Source organism: Oncorhynchus mykiss, chromosome 4 (genome assembly GCF_013265735.2).
Source record: "Oncorhynchus mykiss isolate Arlee chromosome 4, USDA_OmykA_1.1, whole genome shotgun sequence".
Classification (NCBI taxonomy): Eukaryota; Metazoa; Chordata; class Actinopteri; order Salmoniformes; family Salmonidae; genus Oncorhynchus; species Oncorhynchus mykiss.
This window is the reverse complement of record NC_048568.1, coordinates 42,485,683-42,510,044: the sequence shown is the minus strand read 5'-3', so window position 1 is coordinate 42,510,044 and position 24,362 is coordinate 42,485,683. Positions and strand designations below refer to the sequence as shown.

The 24,362-nt window shown below is 42.8% G+C and overlaps 1 protein-coding gene across 4 annotated transcripts in view; it reads right to left on the bottom strand.

Annotated features, from left to right (window-relative positions):
- si:ch211-278j3.3 (E3 ubiquitin-protein ligase RNF19A) overlaps positions 1-24,362 on the bottom strand; it is a 54,104-nt gene that overhangs the window by 4,417 nt on the left and 25,325 nt on the right. For all 4 annotated transcript variants that reach the window (XM_021601134.2, XM_021601131.2, XM_021601127.2 and 1 more), the window contains 6 exons: positions 22,096-22,577; positions 20,784-20,989; positions 16,212-16,359; positions 12,077-12,239; positions 11,525-11,639; positions 8,136-8,267 (listed from right to left, as the gene is read on the bottom strand). In XM_021601134.2, coding sequence (XP_021456809.2) covers positions 8,136-8,267; positions 11,525-11,639; positions 12,077-12,239; positions 16,212-16,359; positions 20,784-20,989; positions 22,096-22,577 — 1,246 coding nt within the window. The remainder of the gene's footprint in view (positions 1-8,135; positions 8,268-11,524; positions 11,640-12,076; positions 12,240-16,211; positions 16,360-20,783; positions 20,990-22,095; positions 22,578-24,362) is intronic.

The following is a 24,362-nucleotide window of genomic DNA, read 5'->3' as shown; positions in this document are numbered from 1 at the left end:
TCTATTGGACTGATTTATTAGTTATCTATTGGACTGATCTATTAGTAATGTATTGGACTGATCTATTAGTGATCTATTGGTCTGATCTATTAGTGATCTACTGGACTGATCTATTAGTAATCTATTGGGTTGATCTATTGGGTTGATTTATTAGTGATCAATTGGACGGATCTATGGTGATCTACTGATCTATTGGACTGGTCTATCGAGATCTATTGGACTGAGCTATTGGTGATGCATTGGACGGATCTATTGTGATCTATTGGATTGATCTATCTGTGATCTATCGGACTGGTCTATTGAATGGATCTATTGTGATCTATTAGATTGATCTATTGTGATCTATTGGATTGATCTATTGGACTGATTTATTGTGATCTATTGGACCGATCTATTGGACTGGCGTATTGTGATCTATTGGATTGATCTATATGTGATCTATCGGACTGGTCTATCCGACTGGTCTATTGGATTGATCTATTGGACTGATCTATGGTGATCTACTGATCTATTGGACTGGTCTATCGAGATCTATTGGACTGATCTATTGGATTGATTTAGTGGTGATGCATTGGACGGATCTATTGTGATCTATTGGATTGATCTATCTGTGATCTATCGGACTGATCTCTAAGACTGGTCAATCGGACTGGTCTATTGGATGGATCTATTGTGATCTATTAGATTGATCAATTGTGATATATTGGATTGATCTATTAGATTGATCTATTGGACTGATTTATTGTGATCTATTGGACTGATCTATATGTGATCTATCGGACTGATCTATAGGACTGGTCTATTGGTGATCTATCGGACTGGTCTATCTGTGATCTATTGGACTGGTCTATTGGATGGATCTATTGTGATCTATTGGATGGATCTAATGTGATATATTGGATTGATCTATTGGACTAATCTATTGGACTGGCCTATTGTGATCTATTGGACTGGTATATTAGTGATCTATTGGACTGATCTATTAGTAATCTATTGGACTGATCTATTAGTAATCTATTGGACTGGTCTATTAATTATCTATTGGACTGGTCTATTAATTATCTATTGGACTGATCTATTAGTGATCTACTGGACTGATCTATTAGTGATCTACTGGACTGATCTATTAGTAATCTATTGGACTGATTTATTAGTGATCTATTGGACTGATCTATTAGTAATGTATTGGACTGATCTATTAGTGATCTATTGGTCTGATCTATTAGTGATCTACTGGACTGATCTATTAGTAATCTATTGGGTTGATCTTTTGGGTTGATTTATTAGTGATCAATTGGACGGATCTATGGTGATCTACTGATCTATTGGACTGGTCTATCGAGATCTATTGGACTGAGCTATTGGTGATGCATTGGACGGATCTATTGTGATCTATTGGATTGATCTATTGGACTGATTTATTGTGATCTATTGGACCGATCTATTGGACTGGCGTATTGTGATCTATTGGATTGATCTATATGTGATCTATCGGACTGGTCTATCCGACTGGTCTATTGGATTGATCTATTGGACTGATCTATGGTGATCTACTGATCTATTGGACTGATCTATTGGATTGATTTAGTGGTGATGCATTGGATGGATCTATTGTGATCTATTGGATTGATCTATCTGTGATCTATCGGACTGCTCTCTAAGACTGGTCAATCGGACTGGTCTATTGGATGGATCTATTGTGATCTATTGGATGGATCTATTGTGATCTATTAGATTGATCTATTGTGATCTATTGGATTGATCTATTAGATTGATCTATTGGATTGATTTATTGTGATCTATTGGACTGATCTATTGGACCGATCTATTGGACTGGCGTATTGTGATCTATTGGATTGATCTATATGTGATCTATCGGACTAATCTATAGGACTTGTCTATTGGATTGATCTATCGAACTGGTCTATTGGTGATCTATCGGACTGGTCTATCTGTGATCTATCGGACTGGTCTATTGGATGGATCTATTGTGATCTATTAGATTGATATATTGTGATCTATTGGATGGATCTAATGTGATATATTGGATTGATCTATTGGACTAATCTATTGGACTGGCCTATTGTGATCTATTGGATTGATTTATTGTGATCTATTGGACTGGTCTATTGGATTGATCTATTGGACTGATCTATTGGACTGATCTATTGTGATCTATTGGATTGATTTATTGTGATCTATTGGACTGATCTATTAATGATCTATTGGACGGCTCTATGGTGATCTATTGGACTAATCTATTGGATTGATTTATTGTGATCGATTGGACTGGTCTATTAGGGATCTATTGGACTGATCTGTTAGTGATCTATTGGACTTGTCTATCGAGATCTATTGGACAGATATATTGGACTGATCTATTAGTGATGCATTGGAAGGATCTATTGTGATCTATTGGACTGATCTATCGGACTGGTCTATTGGATGGATCTATTGTGATCTATTGGATTGATCTATTGGATGGATCTACTGTGATCTATTGGATTGATGTATTGTGATCTATTGGATTGATTTATTGTGATCTATTGGACTGGTCTATCGTGATCTATTGGACTGGTCTATCGGACTGGTCTATTGTGATCTATTGGACTGGTCTATCGTGATCTATTGGACTGGTCTATCGGACTGGTCTATTGTGATCTATCGGACTGGTCTATCGGACTGGTCTATCGTATGGATCTATTGGAGATCTATCGGACTGGTCTATTGTGATCTATCGGACTGGTCTATCGTATGGATCTATTGGACTGGTCTATCGGACTGGTCTATTGTGATCTATCGGACTGGTCTATCGTATGGATCTATTGGACTGGTCTATCGGACTGGTCTATTGTGATCTATTGGACTGGTCTATTAGTGATCTATTGGACTGATCTATTAGTAATCTATTGGACTGATCTATTAGTAATCTATTGGACTGATCTATTAGTAATCTATTGGACTGATCTATTAGTAATCTATTGGACTGATCTATTGGACTGATCTATTGGACTAATCTATTAGTGATCTACTGGACTGATCTATTAGTGATCTACTGGACTGATCTATTAGTAATCTATTGGACTGATTTATTAGTTATCTATTGGACTGATCTATTAGTAATGTATTGGACTGATCTATTAGTGATCTATTGGTCTGATCTATTAGTGATCTACTGGACTGATCTATTAGTAATCTATTGGGTTGATCTATTGGGTTGATTTATTAGTGATCAATTGGACGGATCTATGGTGATCTACTGATCTATTGGACTGGTCTATCGAGATCTATTGGACTGAGCTATTGGTGATGCATTGGACGGATCTATTGTGATCTATTGGATTGATCTATCTGTGATCTATCGGACTGGTCTATTGAATGGATCTATTGTGATCTATTAGATTGATCTATTGTGATCTATTGGATTGATCTATTGGACTGATTTATTGTGATCTATTGGACCGATCTATTGGACTGGCGTATTGTGATCTATTGGATTGATCTATATGTGATCTATCGGACTGGTCTATCCGACTGGTCTATTGGATTGATCTATTGGACTGATCTATGGTGATCTACTGATCTATTGGACTGGTCTATCGAGATCTATTGGACTGATCTATTGGATTGATTTAGTGGTGATGCATTGGACGGATCTATTGTGATCTATTGGATTGATCTATCTGTGATCTATCGGACTGATCTCTAAGACTGGTCAATCGGACTGGTCTATTGGATGGATCTATTGTGATCTATTAGATTGATCAATTGTGATATATTGGATTGATCTATTAGATTGATCTATTGGACTGATTTATTGTGATCTATTGGACTGATCTATATGTGATCTATCGGACTGATCTATAGGACTGGTCTATTGGTGATCTATCGGACTGGTCTATCTGTGATCTATCGGACTGGTCTATTGGATGGATCTATTGTGATCTATTGGATGGATCTAATGTGATATATTGGATTGATCTATTGGACTAATCTATTGGACTGGCCTATTGTGATCTATTGGATTGATTTATTGTGATCTATTGGACTGGTATATTAGTGATCTATTGGACTGATCTATTAGTAATCTATTGGACTGATCTATTAGTAATCTATTGGACTGGTCTATTAATTATCTATTGGACTGGTCTATTAATTATCTATTGGACTGATCTATTAGTGATCTACTGGACTGATCTATTAGTGATCTACTGGACTGATCTATTAGTAATCTATTGGACTGATTTATTAGTGATCTATTGGACTGATCTATTAGTAATGTATTGGACTGATCTATTAGTGATCTATTGGTCTGATCTATTAGTGATCTACTGGACTGATCTATTAGTAATCTATTGGGTTGATCTTTTGGGTTGATTTATTAGTGATCAATTGGACGGATCTATGGTGATCTACTGATCTATTGGACTGGTCTATCGAGATCTATTGGACTGAGCTATTGGTGATGCATTGGACGGATCTATTGTGATCTATTGGATTGATCTATTGGACTGATTTATTGTGATCTATTGGACCGATCTATTGGACTGGCGTATTGTGATCTATTGGATTGATCTATATGTGATCTATCGGACTGGTCTATTGGATTGATCTATTGGACTGATCTATTGGACTGATCTATTGTGATCTATTGGATTGATTTATTGTGATCTATTGGACTGATCTATTAATGATCTATTGGACGGCTCTATGGTGATCTATTGGACTAATCTATTGGATTGATTTATTGTGATCGATTGGACTGGTCTATTAGGGATCTATTGGACTGATCTGTTAGTGATCTATTGGACTTGTCTATCGAGATCTATTGGACAGATATATTGGACTGATCTATTAGTGATGCATTGGAAGGATCTATTGTGATCTATTGGACTGATCTATCGGACTGGTCTATTGGATGGATCTATTGTGATCTATTGGATTGATCTATTGGATGGATCTACTGTGATCTATTGGATTGATGTATTGTGATCTATTGGATTGATTTATTGTGATCTATTGGACTGGTCTATCGTGATCTATTGGACTGGTCTATCGGACTGGTCTATTGTGATCTATTGGACTGGTCTATCGTGATCTATCGGACTGGTCTATCGGACTGGTCTATCGTATGGATCTATTGGAGATCTATCGGACTGGTCTATTGTGATCTATTGGACTGGTCTATCGTATGGATCTATTGGACTGGTCTATCGGACTGGTCTATTGTGATCTATCGGACTGGTCTATCGTATGGATCTATTGGACTGGTCTATCGGACTGGTCTATTGTGATCTATTGGACTGGTCTATCGGACTGGTCTATTGTGATCTATCGGACTGGTCTATTGTGATCTATCAGACTGGTCTATTGTGATCTATCGGACTGGTCTATTGTGATCTATTGGACTGGTCTATAGTGATCTATTGGAGATCTATTGGACTGGTCTATCGGACTGGGCTAGTGATCTATTGGACTGGTCTATCGGACTGGGCTAGTGATCTATTGGACTGGGCTAGTGATCTATTGGACTGGGCTAGTGATCTATTGGACTGGGCTAGTGATCTATCGGACTGGGCTAATGATCTATTGGACTGGGCTAGTGATCTATTGGACTGGGCTAGTGATCTATTGGACTGGGCTAGTGATCTATTGGACTGGGCTAGTGATCTATTGGACTGGGCTAATGATCTATTGGACTGGGCTAATGATCTATTGGACTGGGCTAGTGATCTATCGGACTGGGCTAGTGATCTATTGGACTGGGCTAGTGATCTATCGGACTGGGCTAGTGATCTATTGGACTGGGCTAGTGATCTATCGGACTGGGCTAGTGATCTATCGGACTGGGCTAATGATCTATTGGACTGGGCTAGTGATCTATTGGACTGGGCTAGTGATCTATTGGACTGGGCTAATGATCTATCGGACTGGGCTAGTGATCTATTGGACTGGGCTAGTGATCTATCGGACTGGGCTAGTGATCTATCGGACTGGTCTATTGTGATCTATTGGACTGGGCTAGTGATCTATTGGACTGGTCTAGTGATCTATTGGACTGGTCTATCGGACTGGGCTAGTGATCTATTGGACTGGGCTAGTGATCTATTGGACTGGGCTAGTGATCTATTGGACTGGGCTAGTGATCTATCGGACTGGGCTAGTGATCTATTGGACTGGGCTAGTGATCTATTGGACTGGGCTAGTGATCTATCGGACTGGGCTAGTGATCTATCGGACTGGGCTAGTGATCTATCGGACTGGGCTAGTGATCTATTGGACTGGGCTAGTGATCTATTGGACTGGGCTAGTGATCTATTGGACTGGGCTAATGATCTATCGGACTGGGCTAGTGATCTATCGGACTGGTCTATTGTGATCTATTGGACTGGGCTAGTGATCTATTGGACTGGGCTAATGATCTATTGGACTGGGCTAGTGATCTATTGGACTGGGCTAGTGATCTATCGGACTGGTCTATTGTGATCTATTGGACTGGGCTAGTCATCTATTGGACTGGTCTATCGGACTGGGCTAGTGATCTATTGGACTGGGCTAGTGATCTATCGGACTGGTCTATTGTGATCTATTGGACTGGGCTAGTGATCTATTGGACTGGTGTAGTGATCTATTGGACTGGTCTAGTGATCTATTGGACTGGTCTAGTGATCTATTGGACTGGTCTAGTGATCTATTGGACTGGTCTATCGGACTGGGCTAGTGATCTATTGGACTGGGCTAGTGATCTATTGGACTGGGCTAGTGATCTATTGGACTGGGCTAGTGATCTATTGGACTGGGCTAGTGATCTATCGGACTGGGCTAGTGATCTATCGGACTGGGCTAGTGATCTATCGGACTGGGCTAGTGATAGTGAATAGACCACAAGCATTTCGCTACACTCGCATTAACATCTGCTAACCATGTGTATGTGACAAATAAAATTTGATTTGATTTGATTTGATCTATTGGACTGGGCTAGTGATCTATTGGACTGGGCTAGTGATCTATTGGACTGGGCTAGTGATCTATTGGACTGGTCTAGTGATCTATTGGACTGGGCTAGTGATCTATTGGACTGGTCTAGTGATCTATTGGACTGGGCTAGTGATCTATTGGACTGGGCTAGTGATCTATTGGACTGGGCTAGTGATCTATTGGACTGGGCTAGTGATCTATCGGACTGGGCTAGTGATCTATCGGACTGGGCTAGTGATCTATCGGACTGGGCTAGTGATCTATCGGACTGGGCTAGTGATCTATCGGACTGGGCTAGTGATCTATTGGACTGGTCTAGTGATCTATTGGACTGGTCTAGTGATCTATTGGACTGGGCTAGTGATCTATTGGACTGGTCTAGTGATCTATTGGACTGGTCTAGTGATCTATTGGACTGGGCTAGTGATCTATTGGACTGGGCTAGTGATCTATTGGACTGGTCTATTGTGATCTATTGGACTGGTCTATCGTATGGATCTATTGGAGATCTATTGGACTGGGCTAGTGATCTATCGGACTGGGTTAGTGATCTATTGGACTGGGCTAGTGATCTATCGGACTGGGCTAGTGATCTATTGGACTGGGCTAGTGATCTATCGGACTGGGCTAGTGATCTATCGGACGGGGCTAGTGATCTATCGGACTGGGCTAGTGATCTATTGGACTGGGCTAGTGATCTATTGGACTGGGCTAGTGATCTATTGGACTGGGCTAGTGATCTATTGGACTGGGCTAGTGATCTATTGGACTGGGCTAGTGATCTATCGGACTGGGCTAGTGATCTATTGGACTGGGCTAGTGATCTATTGGACTGGGCTAGTGATCTATTGGACTGGGCTAGTGATCTATTGGACTGGGCTAGTGATCTATCGGACTGGGCTAGTGATCTATTGGACTGGGCTAGTGATCTATTGGACTGGTCTATCGGACTGGTTTATTTGAATTTACTTTGAACTACTCACTGCTGAACAATTCAAGATGGGATAAGTTGAGTTACTTTAATAAAAGCATTAAGGAATCCTTTTTACTCATAATATAAATGTACATAGTTCTTAAAACAAAAATACAAATTACAAACATAGGTAAGCATTAGATACAATATTTAGCATCCAATATACTATACTAAAGCCCCTTACAGCTGGCTAGGTCTTCCAGTTGTATCTTATGTGTTTCTGGGGGGTCGTTCTGCGGCCGGCACCATCCATTCCGACAGAGCGACATGGGGACGACCCCATAGACATACGTCAACATCAACGGGACGCCCACCCCTACAAGAGGGCAGGAAGAGACAGGATGAGAGTGACTGAGGTACCTGTATTTCCTCGTCAATAAATGTTACCCTGAGGAAAATCACCCGCCACATTTTAACATTTGAATGAATGCTAGAAGAGTGATTCCTGGTATGACATTGATAACAGACACCTTGGTCTCAACAGGACTTCCTGTCAAAATAAAAGGTTAAATAAATGAAATACGATTAACGATTAACAATACATGAGAACAACTAAGAGTATGCAGAGATTTGTATTTATTTATTGAACCTTTATTTAACTAGGCAAGACAGTTAAGAACAAATTCTTATTTACAATGACGGCCTACTGGGGAACAGTGGGTTAAACTACCTTGTTCAGGGACAGAACGACAGATTGTTACCTTGTCAGCTCGGGGATTCGATCTAGCAACCTTTTGGTTGCTGGCCCAACGCTCTAACCACTATGCTACCTGACGCCCCAAGACATCTATCTTCACCCATCTCTCTCTTTCACAGATGACTGGGTTAACGTAACAAAAATGGAAACAGGACTGACATTGCAAGCTAGCCTTTCTCTTCCTCCTCCCAGTACATCTAACCTAGTATCAACTTTAACCTGATGTAAAAAAGGCTTCACTGTAAAACATGAAACCCAATCAGAAATGTCGGGGAGACAAGGAGGAGAAAGACGAAAAGAGAGAGAAAGAGGGACGGGGGAGAGAGAGAGAGAGACACACGGAGGAGAAAGAGGGATGGGGAGACAGAGAGAAGGAGAGAGAGAGACAAGGAGGAGAAAGAGGGAAAGAAAGAAAAAGAGAAAGAGAGGAAAGAGAGAGAGAGAAAGAGAGAAAGAAAGAGAAAGAAAGAGAGACAAGGAGGAGAAAGAGGGAAAGAGAGAGAAAGAGGGACGGGGGATAGAGAGAGGAGGAGAAAGAGAGACAAGGAGAAAGAGGGATATAAAAAAGAGGGGTCAGAGCTGAAGCCCACAAGAACAGACAAGTCCTTTCAGATGGCGAGAGAGAGGGAAGGAGAGATGAATGGATGGAGAGGGGGATGCGTGTAGGAAGAGGGAGAGGCTAATGTGCTGAGTCCCAGCCTTCAGTTCAACAGTGTGGTGATGGTAGTGACACTTCAGAGGCGGCAGGGTCAGGCGGGGCACACATACACAAACCAGGGAGGCTGCAGTAAGCTCACATGCCCCAGGCTTCTGCCAGAGAAAGACCTGGGTTCAAATAGTATTTGCAATTAATTTGATTGAGCATTTATTTATTGAACCTTTATTTAACTAGGCAAGACAGTTAAGAACAAATTCTTATTTACAATGACGGCCTACTGGGGAACAGTGGGTTAAACTACCTTGTTCAGGGACAGAACGACAGATTGTTACCTTGTCAGCTCGGGGATTCGATCTAGCAACCTTTTGGTTGCTGGCCCAACGCTCTAACCACTCTGAGACCACGGCTTCTTCCCCCACAACGTACAACCTGAGGTCTACTCCAAGGCTACTCCAGGTCTATTCCAAGGCTATTCCAGGTCTATTCCAAGGCTATTCCAGGTCTATTCCAAGGCTATTCCAGGTCTATTCCAAGGCTATTCCAGGTCTATTCCAGGTCTATTCCAAGGCTATTCTAAGGAAATTCCAGGGCTATTCTGTGTGTGTGTGTTTTTTTTTTTGTGCTCATCAGCTCTTTTCTCAGATTGAGAGGAGAACCATATGAGGAGATAGCCAGTTGAGTGTGTGTGTGTGTGTGTGTGTGTGTCCGTCCGTCCTCGGGCCTCTCTCTGGTAGAGTCAAACTTATGACTTTGGACCAGGAACCATCTAAATTCAATTCAAGGGGCTTTATTGGCATGGAAAACATGTGTTGACATTGCCAAAGCAAGTAGTGTTGTAATAATAATATATATTAATATACAAGTGAAATAAACTCTCTCTCACAGTAAGTCATATTCTATCCTCACCCATCTCTGACCCAGTAAGACATCAATGTCTCTGAGTCCCAAATGGCACCCTATTCCCTATGTAGTGCACTACTTTTGACCAGGGCTCATATGGAATAGGGTGCCATTGGGGATTACTTCTATTACTGCTTTATTGCTGTTCCACTGTCCAGGAAGTAGTTTTTCCAAAAGGACTGCATGTACCATTATAACAACACAGTGTGATGAGTAACACTATTAAACAGATGATTGACTTTAACTGCAAATGTTATTATTTCTTGCCATAATGGATTTGACTGAGAAAGCTCCAGCTATCACCAAGCTCCGCTAGCTAGCTGCTGTCAGCTAGATATCGTGAAATCATTGGCCACTTTAATAAATTGATCACTAAGTCACATTAATAATGCCACTTTGATAATGTTTACATATCTTGCATTACTCATCTCATGTGTATATACTGTATTTTATACCATCTATTACATCTTGCCTATGTAGATTACTTGTAAGGTATTGCTGCACTGGCGGAACTAGAAGCACAATAATTTTGCTACACTCGCAATAACATCTGCAAACCATGTGACCAATAACATCTGCAAACCATGTGACCAATAACATCTGCAAACCATGTGACCAATAACATCTGCAAACCATGTGACCAATAACATCTGCTAACCATGTGACCAATAACATCTGCTAACCATGTGACCAATAACATCTGCTAACCATGTGACCAATAAAATCGTGTTTGATTTTGATGTGATAGGCTAGCCAGCTGCAGCTATCACCAAGCTATGCTAGCTAGCTGTTGTCAGCTTGGCAAAACACAAGGTCAGCACAAGGTTAAGCCAACATAGTACCGAATTAGCTGACAATCTTGAGATGGCAAGTCTGTCAGGAGGGGAGAAGTCCTCAACTTCAAAACTTTGTTCTCTCCATACCACAAGCTAGCTTAAATTACCTTGCTGTACTCACTACTGGGACTGTTTGTTGTGATTGAATGGCAAATATAAAGCCAAGAAACACCCACTTCAAACCACAACCTCAAGACAACTGTCATTTGCCTTCAGTCGTGTCCGCTAGCATTTCTTAATGAGTATTCATGAAAAACAAGGCCAAATCAGGAAGTGCAAGTCGCCCTGTAAATTCCGGCCTAACTCTTACGTTTTAGCGGACAAGACGGAGAGGTGTTCTTGTTGTTTGTGTTCTTGTTGTTTGTGTTCTTTTTGTTTGTGTTCTTGTTGTTTGTGTTCTTGTTGTTTGTGTTCTTGTTGTTTGTGTTCTTGTTGTTTGCGTTCTTGTTGTTTGCGTTCTTGTTGTTTGCCGCTGTCCTTACCCACAGTGACAGCAGCTATGACGGGCGACACGAACACGGACATCATGACGCCGCTGGCCACCGTTAGATAATGTTTACTACCTGAGATATTGTTCTTCTTACAGCGTCCGTGGACCTGGGAGGGAGAAGAACTCATGATGACAAAATGGCCGACATGATCATATATGGCATCATTAGTAATTATTTTTTTACAATTTCAATTCAGGATAAATGGTTGAATTGTTGTATTTGTGTCACCGATAGCTTTATTAAAATATCACTTGAGAGCAGAAAACGAGCAGACATGAGACTTTACAGTGAGCGGATATTCTAGTTCTCTCTATATAAGAAAAGGTCCTATATTTCAGCACATGTAGCTGGGTTAGGGGCTAGGGATAAGGGTCAATATGTCCTCCAATCTTTCGGCCCATGTAGATGGGTTAAGGTTAGGGGGTCAACATTTCCTCGTACCTTGCGGCCCATGTAAATGGGTTAAGGTTAGGGGTCAACATGCCCTCGTACCTTGCGGCCCATGTAGATGGGTTAAGGTTAGGGGTCAACGTGTCCTCGTACCTTGCGGCCCATGTAGATGGGAATGCCCACTATGATGACGGGGATGGCGATGCCAGCGATGAGAGAGATGATTACTGGGGCGCCGAGCAGCATGCCCACCTGCCACAGCACCTTCCGGGTCTGAGACCACGGCTTCTTCCCCCAGAACGTACAACCTGAGGGACTGCAGGAAGAGGACGAGAGACAGGAAGAGGAGCTTAGAGGACGGACTAGAATGTACAACCTGAGGGACTGCAATGCATTCGTAAGAGTATGTTCCATATACAGTACCTTCAGAAAGTATTCACACCCTTCAACTTTTTCCACATTTTGTTGTTGTTACAGCCTGAATTTAAAATGGATTACATTGAGTTGTGTCACCGGCCTACACACAATACCCCATAATGTCAAAGTGGAATTATGGTTTTCCACAATTTGACAAATGAGTCTTTAAAATCCCATAAGCTTTGTCAGTCTGACCTAAATGGACATGATAGTACCTTCGAGTAGAGCCTGTTAAGTCTGTCTCTTTGGTTACATTTCTCTTTATTTATCGGTGTCCCCTGTCTGCCTGTGTCCCATGTGATAGAATAGGGTCAAAGGTAGTCAAAGGGAACCTATATACAACAGCTGGTAACCGTTAGTAACAGTGTCTATAGCTACCTGAGGTAGTGGTAACCATTAGTAACAGTGTCTATAGCTACCTGAGGTAGTGGTAACCGTTAGTAACAGTGTCTATAGCTACCTGAGGTAGTGGTAACCGTTAGTAACAGTGTCTATAGCTACCTGAGGTAGTGGTAACCGTTAGTAACAGTGTATATAGCTACCTGAGGTAGTGGTAACTAGGGCTGTTGCGGTGACCGTATTACCGCCACACCAGCAGTCATGAGTCATGACTGGGGCTGTGGAGGTCACGAAATTTCATCAGCCGGTGATTGTCAAACAAATAACTGTCCGTCTCACGCCAATTGACCTTTAATTAACATAAACACATTTAGTAACTCCTGGCTTCCACACGCAGTCTACACGCTATTTAAAAAAAATCTTCACAATAAATCCATTATTTATTTTAGACAGGTCTAAAGAAGCTGTGATAGGAAGAAAAATGTAGTCTATTTCAGAAGAACAGAATAACATACTCTGAGTTGTCCTTATGTTAGGCCCTGATCTGGCTATGCCAAATGGCTGTGGGCTACACTAGTTAATTTAGCGGACAAGATTTGCTTATAATTCCGTGGCATTATTTTATATTATTTTATAGTATGAAGAAAACAATTGATCAAAGCTAAAAAAATATATATATATAAATATTTTCTCCAAACGATTTGAGGGAGGGCTCACATGTGGCTATTCTGTGTTGATCGGTAAATAAAGAAACACAGTTGAAGTGGGAAGTTTAAATGCAGCTGGTGGCCACACATACACTTATGTTGGAGTCATTAAAACTCGTTTTTCAACCACTTCACAAATTTCTTGTTAACAAACTATAGTTTTGGCAAGTCGGTTAGGACATCTACCTTGTGCATGACACAAGTAATTTTTCCTACAACTGTTTACAGACAGATTAATTCACTTATAATTCACTGTATCACAATTCCAGTGGGTCAGAAGTTTACATACACTAAGTTGACTGTGCCTTTAAACAGCTTACAAAATTACAGAAAATTATGTCATGGCTTTAGAAGCTTCTGATAGGCTAATTGACATCATTTGAGTCAATTGGAGGTGTACCTGTGGATGTATTTCAAAGCTTACCTTCAAACTCAGTGCCTCTTTGCTTGACATCATTGGAAACTCAAAAGAAATCAGTCAAGACCTCAGAAAAATTATTGTAGACCTCCACAAGTCTGGTTTATCCTTGGGAGCAATTTCAAAACGCCTGAAGGTACCACGTTCATCTGTACAAACAATAGTACGCAAGTATAAACACCATGGGACAACGCAGCTGTCATATCGCTCAGGAAGGAGACACGTTCTGTCTCCTAGAGATGAACGTACTTTGGTGTGAAAAGTGAAAATCAATCCCAGAACAACAGCAAAGGACCTTGTGAAGATGCTGGAGGAAACCGGTACAAAAGTATCTATAGCCATAGTATAACGAGTGCTATATCGACATAACCTGAAAGGCCGCTCAGCAAGGAAGAAGCTACTGCTCCAAAACCACCATAAAAAAGCCAGACTACAGTTTGCAACTGCACATAGGGACAAAGATCGTACTTTTTGTAGAAATGTCCTCTGGTCTGATGAAACAAAAATATTACTATTTAGCCATAATGACCATTGTTATGTTTGGAGGAAAAAGGGGGGCTTGCAAGCCAAAGAACACCATCCCAACCGTGAAGCACGGGGGTGGCAGCATCATGTATTGGGGGTGCTTTGCTGCAGGAGGGACTGGTGCACTTCACAAAATAGATGACTTCATGAGGAAGGAAAATGATGTGGATATATTGAAGCAACATCTCAAGACATCAGTCAGGAAGTTAAAGCTTGGTCGCAAATGGGTCTTCCAAATGGACAATGACCCCAGGCATACTTCCAAAGTTGTGGCAAAATGGCATAAGGACAACAAAGTCAAGGCATTGGAGTGGCCATCACAAAGCCCTGACCTCAATCCTATAGAAAATTTGTGGGCAAAACTGAAAAAGCGTGTGCGAGCAAGGAAGCCTACAAAAATATAACAAACTGGTGCACTTCACAAAATAGATGACTTCATGAGGAAGGAAAATGATGTGGATATATTGAAGCAACATCTCAAGACATCAGTCAGGAAGTTAAAGCTTGGTCGCAAATGGGTCTTCCAAATGGACAATGACCCCAGGCATACTTCCAAAGTTGTGGCAAAATGGCATAAGGACAACAAAGTCAAGGCATTGGAGTGGCCATCACAAAGCCCTGACCTCAATCCTATAGAAAATTTGTGGGCAAAACTCAGTTACACCAGCTCTGTCAGGGGGAATGGGCCAACATTTACTCAACTTATTGTGGGAAGCTTGTGGAAGGCTTCCTGAAACGTTTGACCCAAGTTAAACAATTTAAAGGCAATGCTACCAAATACTAATTGAGTGTATGTAAACTTCTGACCCACTGGGAATGTGATGAAAGACAAAAGCTGAAATAAATCATTCTCTCTAATATTATTCTGACATTTCACATTCTCAAAATAAAGTGGTGATCCTAACTGACCTAAAACAGGGACTTTTTACCTGGATTAAATGTTGTGAATTGTGAAAAACTGAGTTTAAATGTATATGGCTAAGGTTTTTGCAAACTTCCGACTTCAACTGTAGGTACTCCTTCTATATGCTTAATTTAGAGTTATTAATGTAACTTTAGTTGTTCTACAAACGCTGGTCTATATGTTTTGATTTTTAATACATTGTAAGCCTGCAGGATGCGACTCTAATAATTTATTTTTAAAGTAGCTTGAAAAGGCATGAGCTCACACTCCACTACTCTATTATTCACAATTTGACAAGCACTTAATAAATGCCTCGAATTTCAATAATGCACCTAAAAAAAAATAAAAAAACATTCCCTTTTGCATCCCGGAGTGCTGCGTTGTGCTGCGCAATCTGAAGTGTCTCTCCGTCACGTGATCAGGTCTTTCTCGCAGGCTACAAGTGAAGACAGACACATCAGGGATGCCACTCCGCGCGTTCTTATCCAATTCCGAGGTGCATATTGAAGATATTGGAAGGGACTGTCCACATTTACTTTGTCAGCCAATAAGATGAGTAGGACTAACGTAAAGCAAAAGCCCTAGCCTATGTCAATCTACTATCCCCCATAGTACAAAAAGTCGACCTATTCTGTGCGAGAAATAAATATTACAAACATAGTCTGGGACAGTTGTGGGATGCGATAGATCCCAAATTAATACAACCACTAGCATCAAATCAGAACGTTTAGCTTATAATGTTGATATAACTGTTAGGCTATTTGTTCACATTGTAAGAGGTGGCAATGCGCACGTGGTAGTAGGCTATAAGCACGAATGTTCCATTAGCGGAAAACATCATTGAGACCATCAGTCTTTTGCATGACAATAACCGGCTGACAAAATTAATGCCTGCCACAGCCCTAGTGGTAACAGTTAGTAACAGTGACAAAGCTACATGAGGTAGTGGTCACCGTTAGTAACAGTGGCTATAGCTACCTGAGGTAGTGCACGTCGGTGATCTCTTGCATACACAGCCAGCAGAACTGACAGGCGCACACGGTACAGTTCATCCGGTTGCAGCTGCCATCGTTGGTCTTCATGATGTAGGCCCCACAACGAGGACACGCCTTGATCTCCTCCGACTCTGGAAGGAGACACACAGGTGTGAGACAGAGAGACATGGAAGGACAGACTACTATGGTAGTACGTAAAGAAGAAGAAGACTATGTATGTACTACGACTAGCTACATACAGGATGTCTGACTACCATGTGTGTGTAAGGTACTATGACTGACTACATACGGTATGTCTGAACAGTCTGAACAGTAGGAACAGTCTGAACAGCGGGAACAGTCTGAACAGCGGGAACAGTCTGAACAGCGGGAACAGTCTGAACAGCGGGAACAGTCTGAACAGCAGGAACAGTAGGAACAGCAGGAACAGTCTGAACAGCGGGAACAGTCTGAACAGCAGGAACAGTCTGAACAGCGGGAACAGTCTGAAGAGCGGGAACAGTCTGAACAGCGGGAACAGTCTGAAGAGCGGGAACAGTCTGAACAGCAGGAACAGCCTCAACAGTAGAACAAATCTGAGCAGTCTATACAGTATCAACAACATGAACAGTGGGAACAGTCTGAAAAATCTGAACAGATTAACCTATTGGAACAGTGTAACCTATAGGAACAATCTGAACAGTCGGAACAGCAGGAACAGTATGAACAATAGGAAGTGTATTAAAAATAGGAAAAGTAGGAACAGTCTGGATAGTATGAATAGTCTGAACGTTAGGACAAATAGGGACATCTGAACAGTCTGAACAGTAGGAACAGTCTGAACAGTAGGAAATGGATGTCTGACTACTATGTGTGTGTATAAGGCACTATGACAAATCTGAGCAGTCTATACAGTATCAACAATAGGAAAAGTAGGAACAGTCTGAACAGCAGGAACAGTCTGAACAGCAGGAACAGTAGGAACAGCAGGAACAGTAAGAAAAATAGGGACATCTGAACAGTCTGAAGGGCAGGAACAGTCTGAACCGTCTGAAGGGCAGGAACAGTCTGAACCGTCTGAAGGGCAGGAACAGTCTGAACAGCAGGAACAGTAGGAACAGTAGGAAGCGTCTGAACAGTCTGAACATTATGGGTGTATCCCTGTCAGACTACCTTCTCCGTACAATGTACTGTGTCATGACTAGTACGTGAGCAGTATGTACTACCCTCTATGTACAAAAGTATGTGGACGCACTTCAAATTAGTGGATTCGGCAATTTCAGACAAACCCATTGCTGACAGGTGTATAAAACACAGCCATGCAATCTCCATAGACAAACCTTGGCAGTAGAATGGCCTAACTGAAGAGCTCAGTGACTTTCAATGTGGCACTGCCATAGGATGCCATCTTTCCAACAAGTCAGTTCGGCAAATTGCTGCCCTGCTAGAGCTGCCCCGGTCAACTGTAAGTGCTGTTATTGTGAAGTGGAAACGTCTAGGAGCAACAACGGCTCAGCCGGGAAGTGGTAAGCCACACAAGCTCACAGAACGGGACCAGTGAGTGATGAAGCGAGTAGCTCGTAAAAATCGTCTGTCCTCGGTTGCAACACTCACTACCGAGTTCCAAACTGCCTCTGGAAGCAACGACGGCACTTTGTCAGGAGCTCCATGAAATGGGTTTCCGTGGCCGAGCAGCCGCAAACAAGCCTAAGATCACCATGCGCAATGCCAAGCGTCGGCAGGAGTGGTGAAAATCGTCTGTCCTCGGTTGCAACACTCACTACCGAGTTCCAAACTGCCTCTGGAAGCAACGACGGCACTTTGTCAGGAGCTCCATGAAATGGGTTTCCGTGGCCGAGCAGCCGCAAACAAGCCTAAGATCACCATGCGCAATGCCAAGCGTCGGCAGGAGTGGTGTATTGGACTCTGGAGCAGTGAAAACGCATTCTCTGGAGTTTGGCGGATGCCAGGAGAACGCCACCTGCCCCAATGCTGGACTAGACAATCTGGACCCTCTCTTTCTAAAATAATAGCAGAAATTGTTCCAACCCCTATTACGAGCCTATTCAACCTCTCTTTTTTATCGTCTGAGATCCCCAAAGATTGGAAAGCTGCCGCGGTCATCCCCCTCTTCAAAGGGGGAGACACTCTAGACCCAAACTATTATAGACCTATATCCATCCTGCCCTGCCTTTCTACAATCTTCGAAAGTCAAGTTAAAAAACAGATCATCGACCATTTCGAATCCCACTGTACCTTCTCCATTATGCAATCTGGTTTCCGAGCTGGTCGTGGGTACACCTCAGCCACGCTCAAGGTCCTAAATGATATCATAACCGCCATCGATAAAAGAGGTATTTGTAGTTGTCCAAGTATTCTAAGCCGTCTTCATCAACATGGCCAAGGCTTTCGACTCTGTCAATCACCGCATTCTTATCAGTAGACTAGCTGAAGCCTTGGCTTCTCGAATGACTGCCTCGCCTGGTTCACCAATTACTTCTCAGATAGAGTTCAGTGTGTCAAATTGGAGGGCCTGTTGTCCGGACCTCTGGCAGTCTCTATGGGGGTGCCACAGGGTTCAATTCTCGGCCGACTCCTTTCTCTGTATATATCAATGATGTCGCTCTTGCTGCTGGTGATTCTCTGATCCACCTCTACGCAGACAACACCATTTTGTATACATCTGGCCCTTCTTTGGACACTGTGCTAACAAAACTCCAAACGAGCTTCCACACCATACAACACTCCTTCCGTGGCCTCAAACTGCTTTTAAATGCTAGTAAAATAAGTGCATGCTCTTCAACCGATTGCTGCCCGCACCCTCCCGCCCGACTAGCATCACTACTCTGGACTTAGAATACGTGGACAACTACAACTACCTAGGTTTCTGGTTAGACTGTAAACTCTCCTTCCAGACTCACATTAAGGATCTCCAATCCAAAATTAAATCTAGAATCGGCTTCCTATTTCTCAAGAAAGACTCCTTCACTCATGCCGCCAAACATACCCTCGTAAAACTGACCATCCTACCGATCCTCGACTTCGGCGATGTCATTTACAAAATAGCTTCCAATACTCTACTCAGCAAACTGGATGTAGTCTATCACAGTGCCATCCGTTTATCACCAAAGCCCCATCTACTACCCACCACTGCGACCTGTATGCTCTCGTTGGTCCTCGCTACATATCCGTCGCCAAACCAACTGGCTCCAGGTCATCTATAAGTAAAGCCCTGCCTTATCTCAGCTCACTGGTCACCATAGCAACACCCACCCGTAGCATGCGCTCCAGCAGGTATATTTCATTGGTCATCCCCAAAGCCAACACTTACTTTGGCCACCTTTCCTTCCAGGTCTCCGCCGCCAATGACTGGAACGAATTGCAAAAATCTCTGATGCTGGAGACTCATATCGCCCTCTAATTTTAAGCATCAGCTGTCAGAGCAGCTTACCGATCACTATACCTGTACACAGCCAATCTATAAATAGCACACCGACTACCTCATCCCCATATTATTACTTACCCTCTTGCTCTTTTGCACCCCATTATCTCTACTTGCACATCATCATCTGCACATCTATCACTCCAATATTAATGCTGAATTGTAATTATTTTCGCCTCTAGGGCCTATTTGTTGCCTACCTTCCTACTCTTCTACATTTTCACACACTGTACATAGATTTTTATATTTTTCTTTTCTGTTGTGTTATTGACTGTACGTTTGTTTATGTGTAACTCTGTGTTGTTGTTTTTTGTCGCACTGCTTTGCTTTATATTGGCCAGGTCGCAGTTGTAAATGAGAACTTGTTCTCAACTGGCCTACCTGGTTAAATAAAGGTGAAATAAAAAATATATATATATATATATATATTTTTTTTAAATGCATAGTGTCACTGTAAAGTTTGGTGGATGAGGCTAGTCCCCTTAGTTCCATTGAAGGAAAATCTTAACATGACAGCATACAATTACATTGTAGACGATTCTGTGCTTCCAACTTTGTGGCAACAGTTTGGGGAAGGCCCATTCCTGTTTCAGCATGACAATGCCCCCATGCACAAAGCGAGGTCCATACAGAAATGGTTTGTCGAGATCAGTGTGGTAGAACTTGACTGGCCTGCACAGAGCCCTAACCTCAACCCCTTCGAAAACCTTTGTAAAGAATTGGAACGCGGACTGCGAGCCAGGCTTAATCGCCCAAAATCAGTGCCTGATCTCACTAATGCTCTTGTTGCAGAACTGAAGCAAATACCCGCAGCTATGTCCTCAACATCTAGGGGAAAGCCTTCCCAGAAGAGTGGAGGCTGTTATAGCAGCAATGTTCCAACATCTAGTGGAAAGCCTTCCCAGAAGAGTGGAGACTGTTATAGCAGCAATGTTCCAACATCTAGTGGAAAGCCTTCCCAGAAGAGTGGAGGCTGTTATAGCATCAAAGGGGGGACCAACTCCATATTAATGCCCATGGAATGAGATATTTGACGAGCAGGTGTCCACATACTTTTGGCCATGTACTGTATGTATAGGACTTAGTACATGTAAATATACAGTATGGCTATCTGTGTCCCTGTGTCTCCCCAACCTCCTCCAGGCTCCTCGTTGAAGACGTATAATGTGGAGGCATCATTTCCCCCGGAAGTGTGGCGTGCTCGCTGGCGTCGAGCCTGGTCACACGTCTGGTCGGGGTGCCACAGCTGCCGACAGTGGTAGCAGAACTCTGTGTCGCAGCCCTCACGCCCGCAGCTTAGCTTAGGACACTCAGCACAGCCATACGCTATCACTGCAAAGCTGGAGACAGAGAGGAGAACAGAACAGATCATTTAAGACATTATGTTACCTTGCTGAGGAGACACAGAGAGAATAGAATGTATACCAAATAGACAAGAAAACTTTGTCAATTTTTTTTAACGAGAAACGGTCATCCTATTGTGCCCAGAAGGTTGCTACAATATAGTCATGCATAGTCTCGAAAACATAAGACGGAAGCATGGACCTGTCAGACAGACACACACACAGAATTCTGTAGAAATTTTACTCAAAATGTCACTAAAACTAATTTTGTCACACACAGTGAAAACAGACACACACACACACACACACACACACACACACACACACAGTCAGTCTCACACACAAAATAACACACACATTGAAAAACTGAATAGGCTCTAGTATTAAGCTCCTAAGAAGTCTAAGACCTTGTGGAATGTGTGTCTATTAGGAATATGAGTCACAGCTACGAATTCAAGGCTTATACAATTGCTGGATACTTGAAAGACTTCCTGCTCACTTCCTGCTCACTTCCTGGCCCAGTAATACCTCGTCAAATAAATACTGGAGGCCCATTGTGTCTTGTCTGTAAAATCAACATCGTCTGATATAGAACAGCCAACTGATGGGGGTTGGGGGCGGCACAAATAAAATAGGAAATTAATCACGAGGGGCCACAGTGCGTACCCACATCCACACCCACACATGCACTAAAGAGAATTGAAGCGCAAGGCTCAACTTCTCTGCTGTTTATGGTCCCGTATCTACCACGTTGTAACTGCGTGAAGGGACACTCGAGCACATGAGCAGATACTGTGTGAGAAGTCTTTGTATCATTTTATATTATATCATATTCGTCATAATATGAAAGTCACTTCGCTGAGAACTCCTTTACTCCTGTTACGTGACTCCCTGGATAGTGCTGACTGACTCTAATATTTTTAATGAACGTAATTATCAGATGGTGTACTTGTTCCAATGGCTCTATCTGCAGTCAGGCAGGCAGCCAGCCAGGCGCAGGGCACCTCCTGAGCTGGTACTATTGACTCCCTGAAATATGATGCTTCTGACTCTATAAACGAATCTGAATCAGTAGAATGAACTGAATGACTCGGTGTCTCTACCTGCAGTCGGGTGCTGGACACCAGCGCGTGTCCGGGTCGGCTGCCAGAAACCGTCTCAGCTGGTACTCTTCGAATCTCTCCAGCAGCGTCAGGTCATCCAGGATGGTCCGCACATCTTGCGGCGCAAACGCCTCGGGGCACTGCGGACAGGCGATGCCCACCCTGCTCTCTGAGATTTCAATCTTCAGGTACTGTCTCAGGCAGTCATAGCAGGCCCGGTGGGAACAGGAAGAGAGGCGAGGGAACCGGCATCGTGGTTGGCTGAGGAGGCATAAAGGACACTCCTCCAAGTGGTGATCATCCAATAGCTGGTCCTGGCTGGAAGAGGAGAGGGATAGGACACCTGTGGAAGAGCTGTTGGCTCCGCCACCGCAGCATTCCACCTCCACCGCAGCGCCAGGGTCGTCACCCGTCACCCCTGACGATGCCGCCTCGAAGTCGCCTTGCTCGATCCCGCCCTCTTCGGCTGTGATGTTCTGGTCCTGCCAGATGGACAGACAGAAAGGTTAGAAAAGTAGCATTAGTGTCCAGAGCTGCTTCGTCCCCAAAGTAATGTATGTGTTTTCACTTTTCACTTGATAAAACAACAAAAAACAACAAAATAATATATATCAGATGTTTTCTGTACTAACAACCATCATCGAGCTGAATGTCTCTCTACATCTTCATGTAGCTCATGAGCTTGGAAACAATGTTCCCTAGTTATCCAGTGGATGAACCCATAACATGAGAGAAATCAGAGAGAAACCCATACCATGAGAGAAATCAGAGAGGAACCCATACCATGAGAGAAATCAGAGAGGAACCCATACCATGAGAGAAATCAGAGAGGAACCCATACCATGAGAGAAATCAGAGAGGAACCCATACCATGACAGAAATCAGAGAGGAACCCATACCACGAGAGAAATCAGAGAGGAACCCATACCACGAGAGAAATCAGAGAGGAACCCATACCACGAGAGAAATCAGAGAGGAACCCATACCACGAGAGAAATCAGAGAGGAACCCATACCACGAGAGAAATCAGAGAGGAACCCATACCATGAGAGAAATCAGAGAGGAACCCATACCATGAGAGAAATCAGAGAGGAACCCATACCATGAGAGAAATCAGAGAGGAACCCATACCATGAGAGAAATCAGAGAGGAACCCCATACCATGAGAGAAATCAGAGAGGAACCCCATACCATGAGAGAAATCAGAGAGGAACCCCTACCATGAGAGAAATCAGAGAGGAACCCATACCATGAGAGAAATCAGAGAGGAACCCCATACCATGAGAGAAATCAGAGAGGAACCCATACCATGAGAGAAATCAGAGATGAACCCCATACCATGAGAGAAATCAGAGAGGAACCCATACCATGAGAGAAATCAGAGAGGAACCCATACCATGAGAGAAATCAGAGAGGAACCCATACCATGAGAGAAATCAGAGAGGAACCCATACCATGAGAGAAATCAGAGAGGAACCCATACCATGAGAGAAATCAGAGAGGAACCCATACCATGAGAGAAATCAGAGATGAACCCCATACCATGAGAGAAATCAGAGAGGAACCCATACCATGAGAGAAATCAGAGAGGAACCCATACCACGAGAGAAATCAGAGAGGAACCCATACCATGAGAGAAATCAGAGAGGAACCCCTACCATGAGAGAAATCAGAGAGGAACCCATACCATGAGAGAAATCAGAGAGGAACCCCATACCATGAGAGAAATCAGAGAGGAACCCATACCATGAGAGAAATCAGAGATGAACCCCATACCATGAGAGAAATCAGAAAGGAACCCATACCATGAGAGAAATCAGAGAGGAACCCATACCATGAGAGAAATCAGAGAGGAACCCATACCATGAGAGAAATCAGAGAGGAACCCATACCATGAGAGAAATCAGAGAGGAACCCATACCATGAGAGAAATCAGAGAGGAACCCATACCACGAGAGAAATCAGAGAGGAACCCATACCACGAGAGAAATCAGAGAGGAACCCATACCATGAGAGAAATCAGAGAGGAACCCATACCATGAGAGAAATCAGAGAGGAACCCATACCATGAGAGAAATCAGAGAGGAACCCATACCATGAGAGAAATCAGAGAGGAACCCCATACCATGAGAGAAATCAGAGAGGAACCCCATACCACGAGAGAAATCAGAGAGGAACCCATACCACGAGAGAAATCAGAGAGGAACCCATACCATGAGAGAAATCAGAGAGGAACCCATACCATGAGAGAAATCAGAGAGGAACCC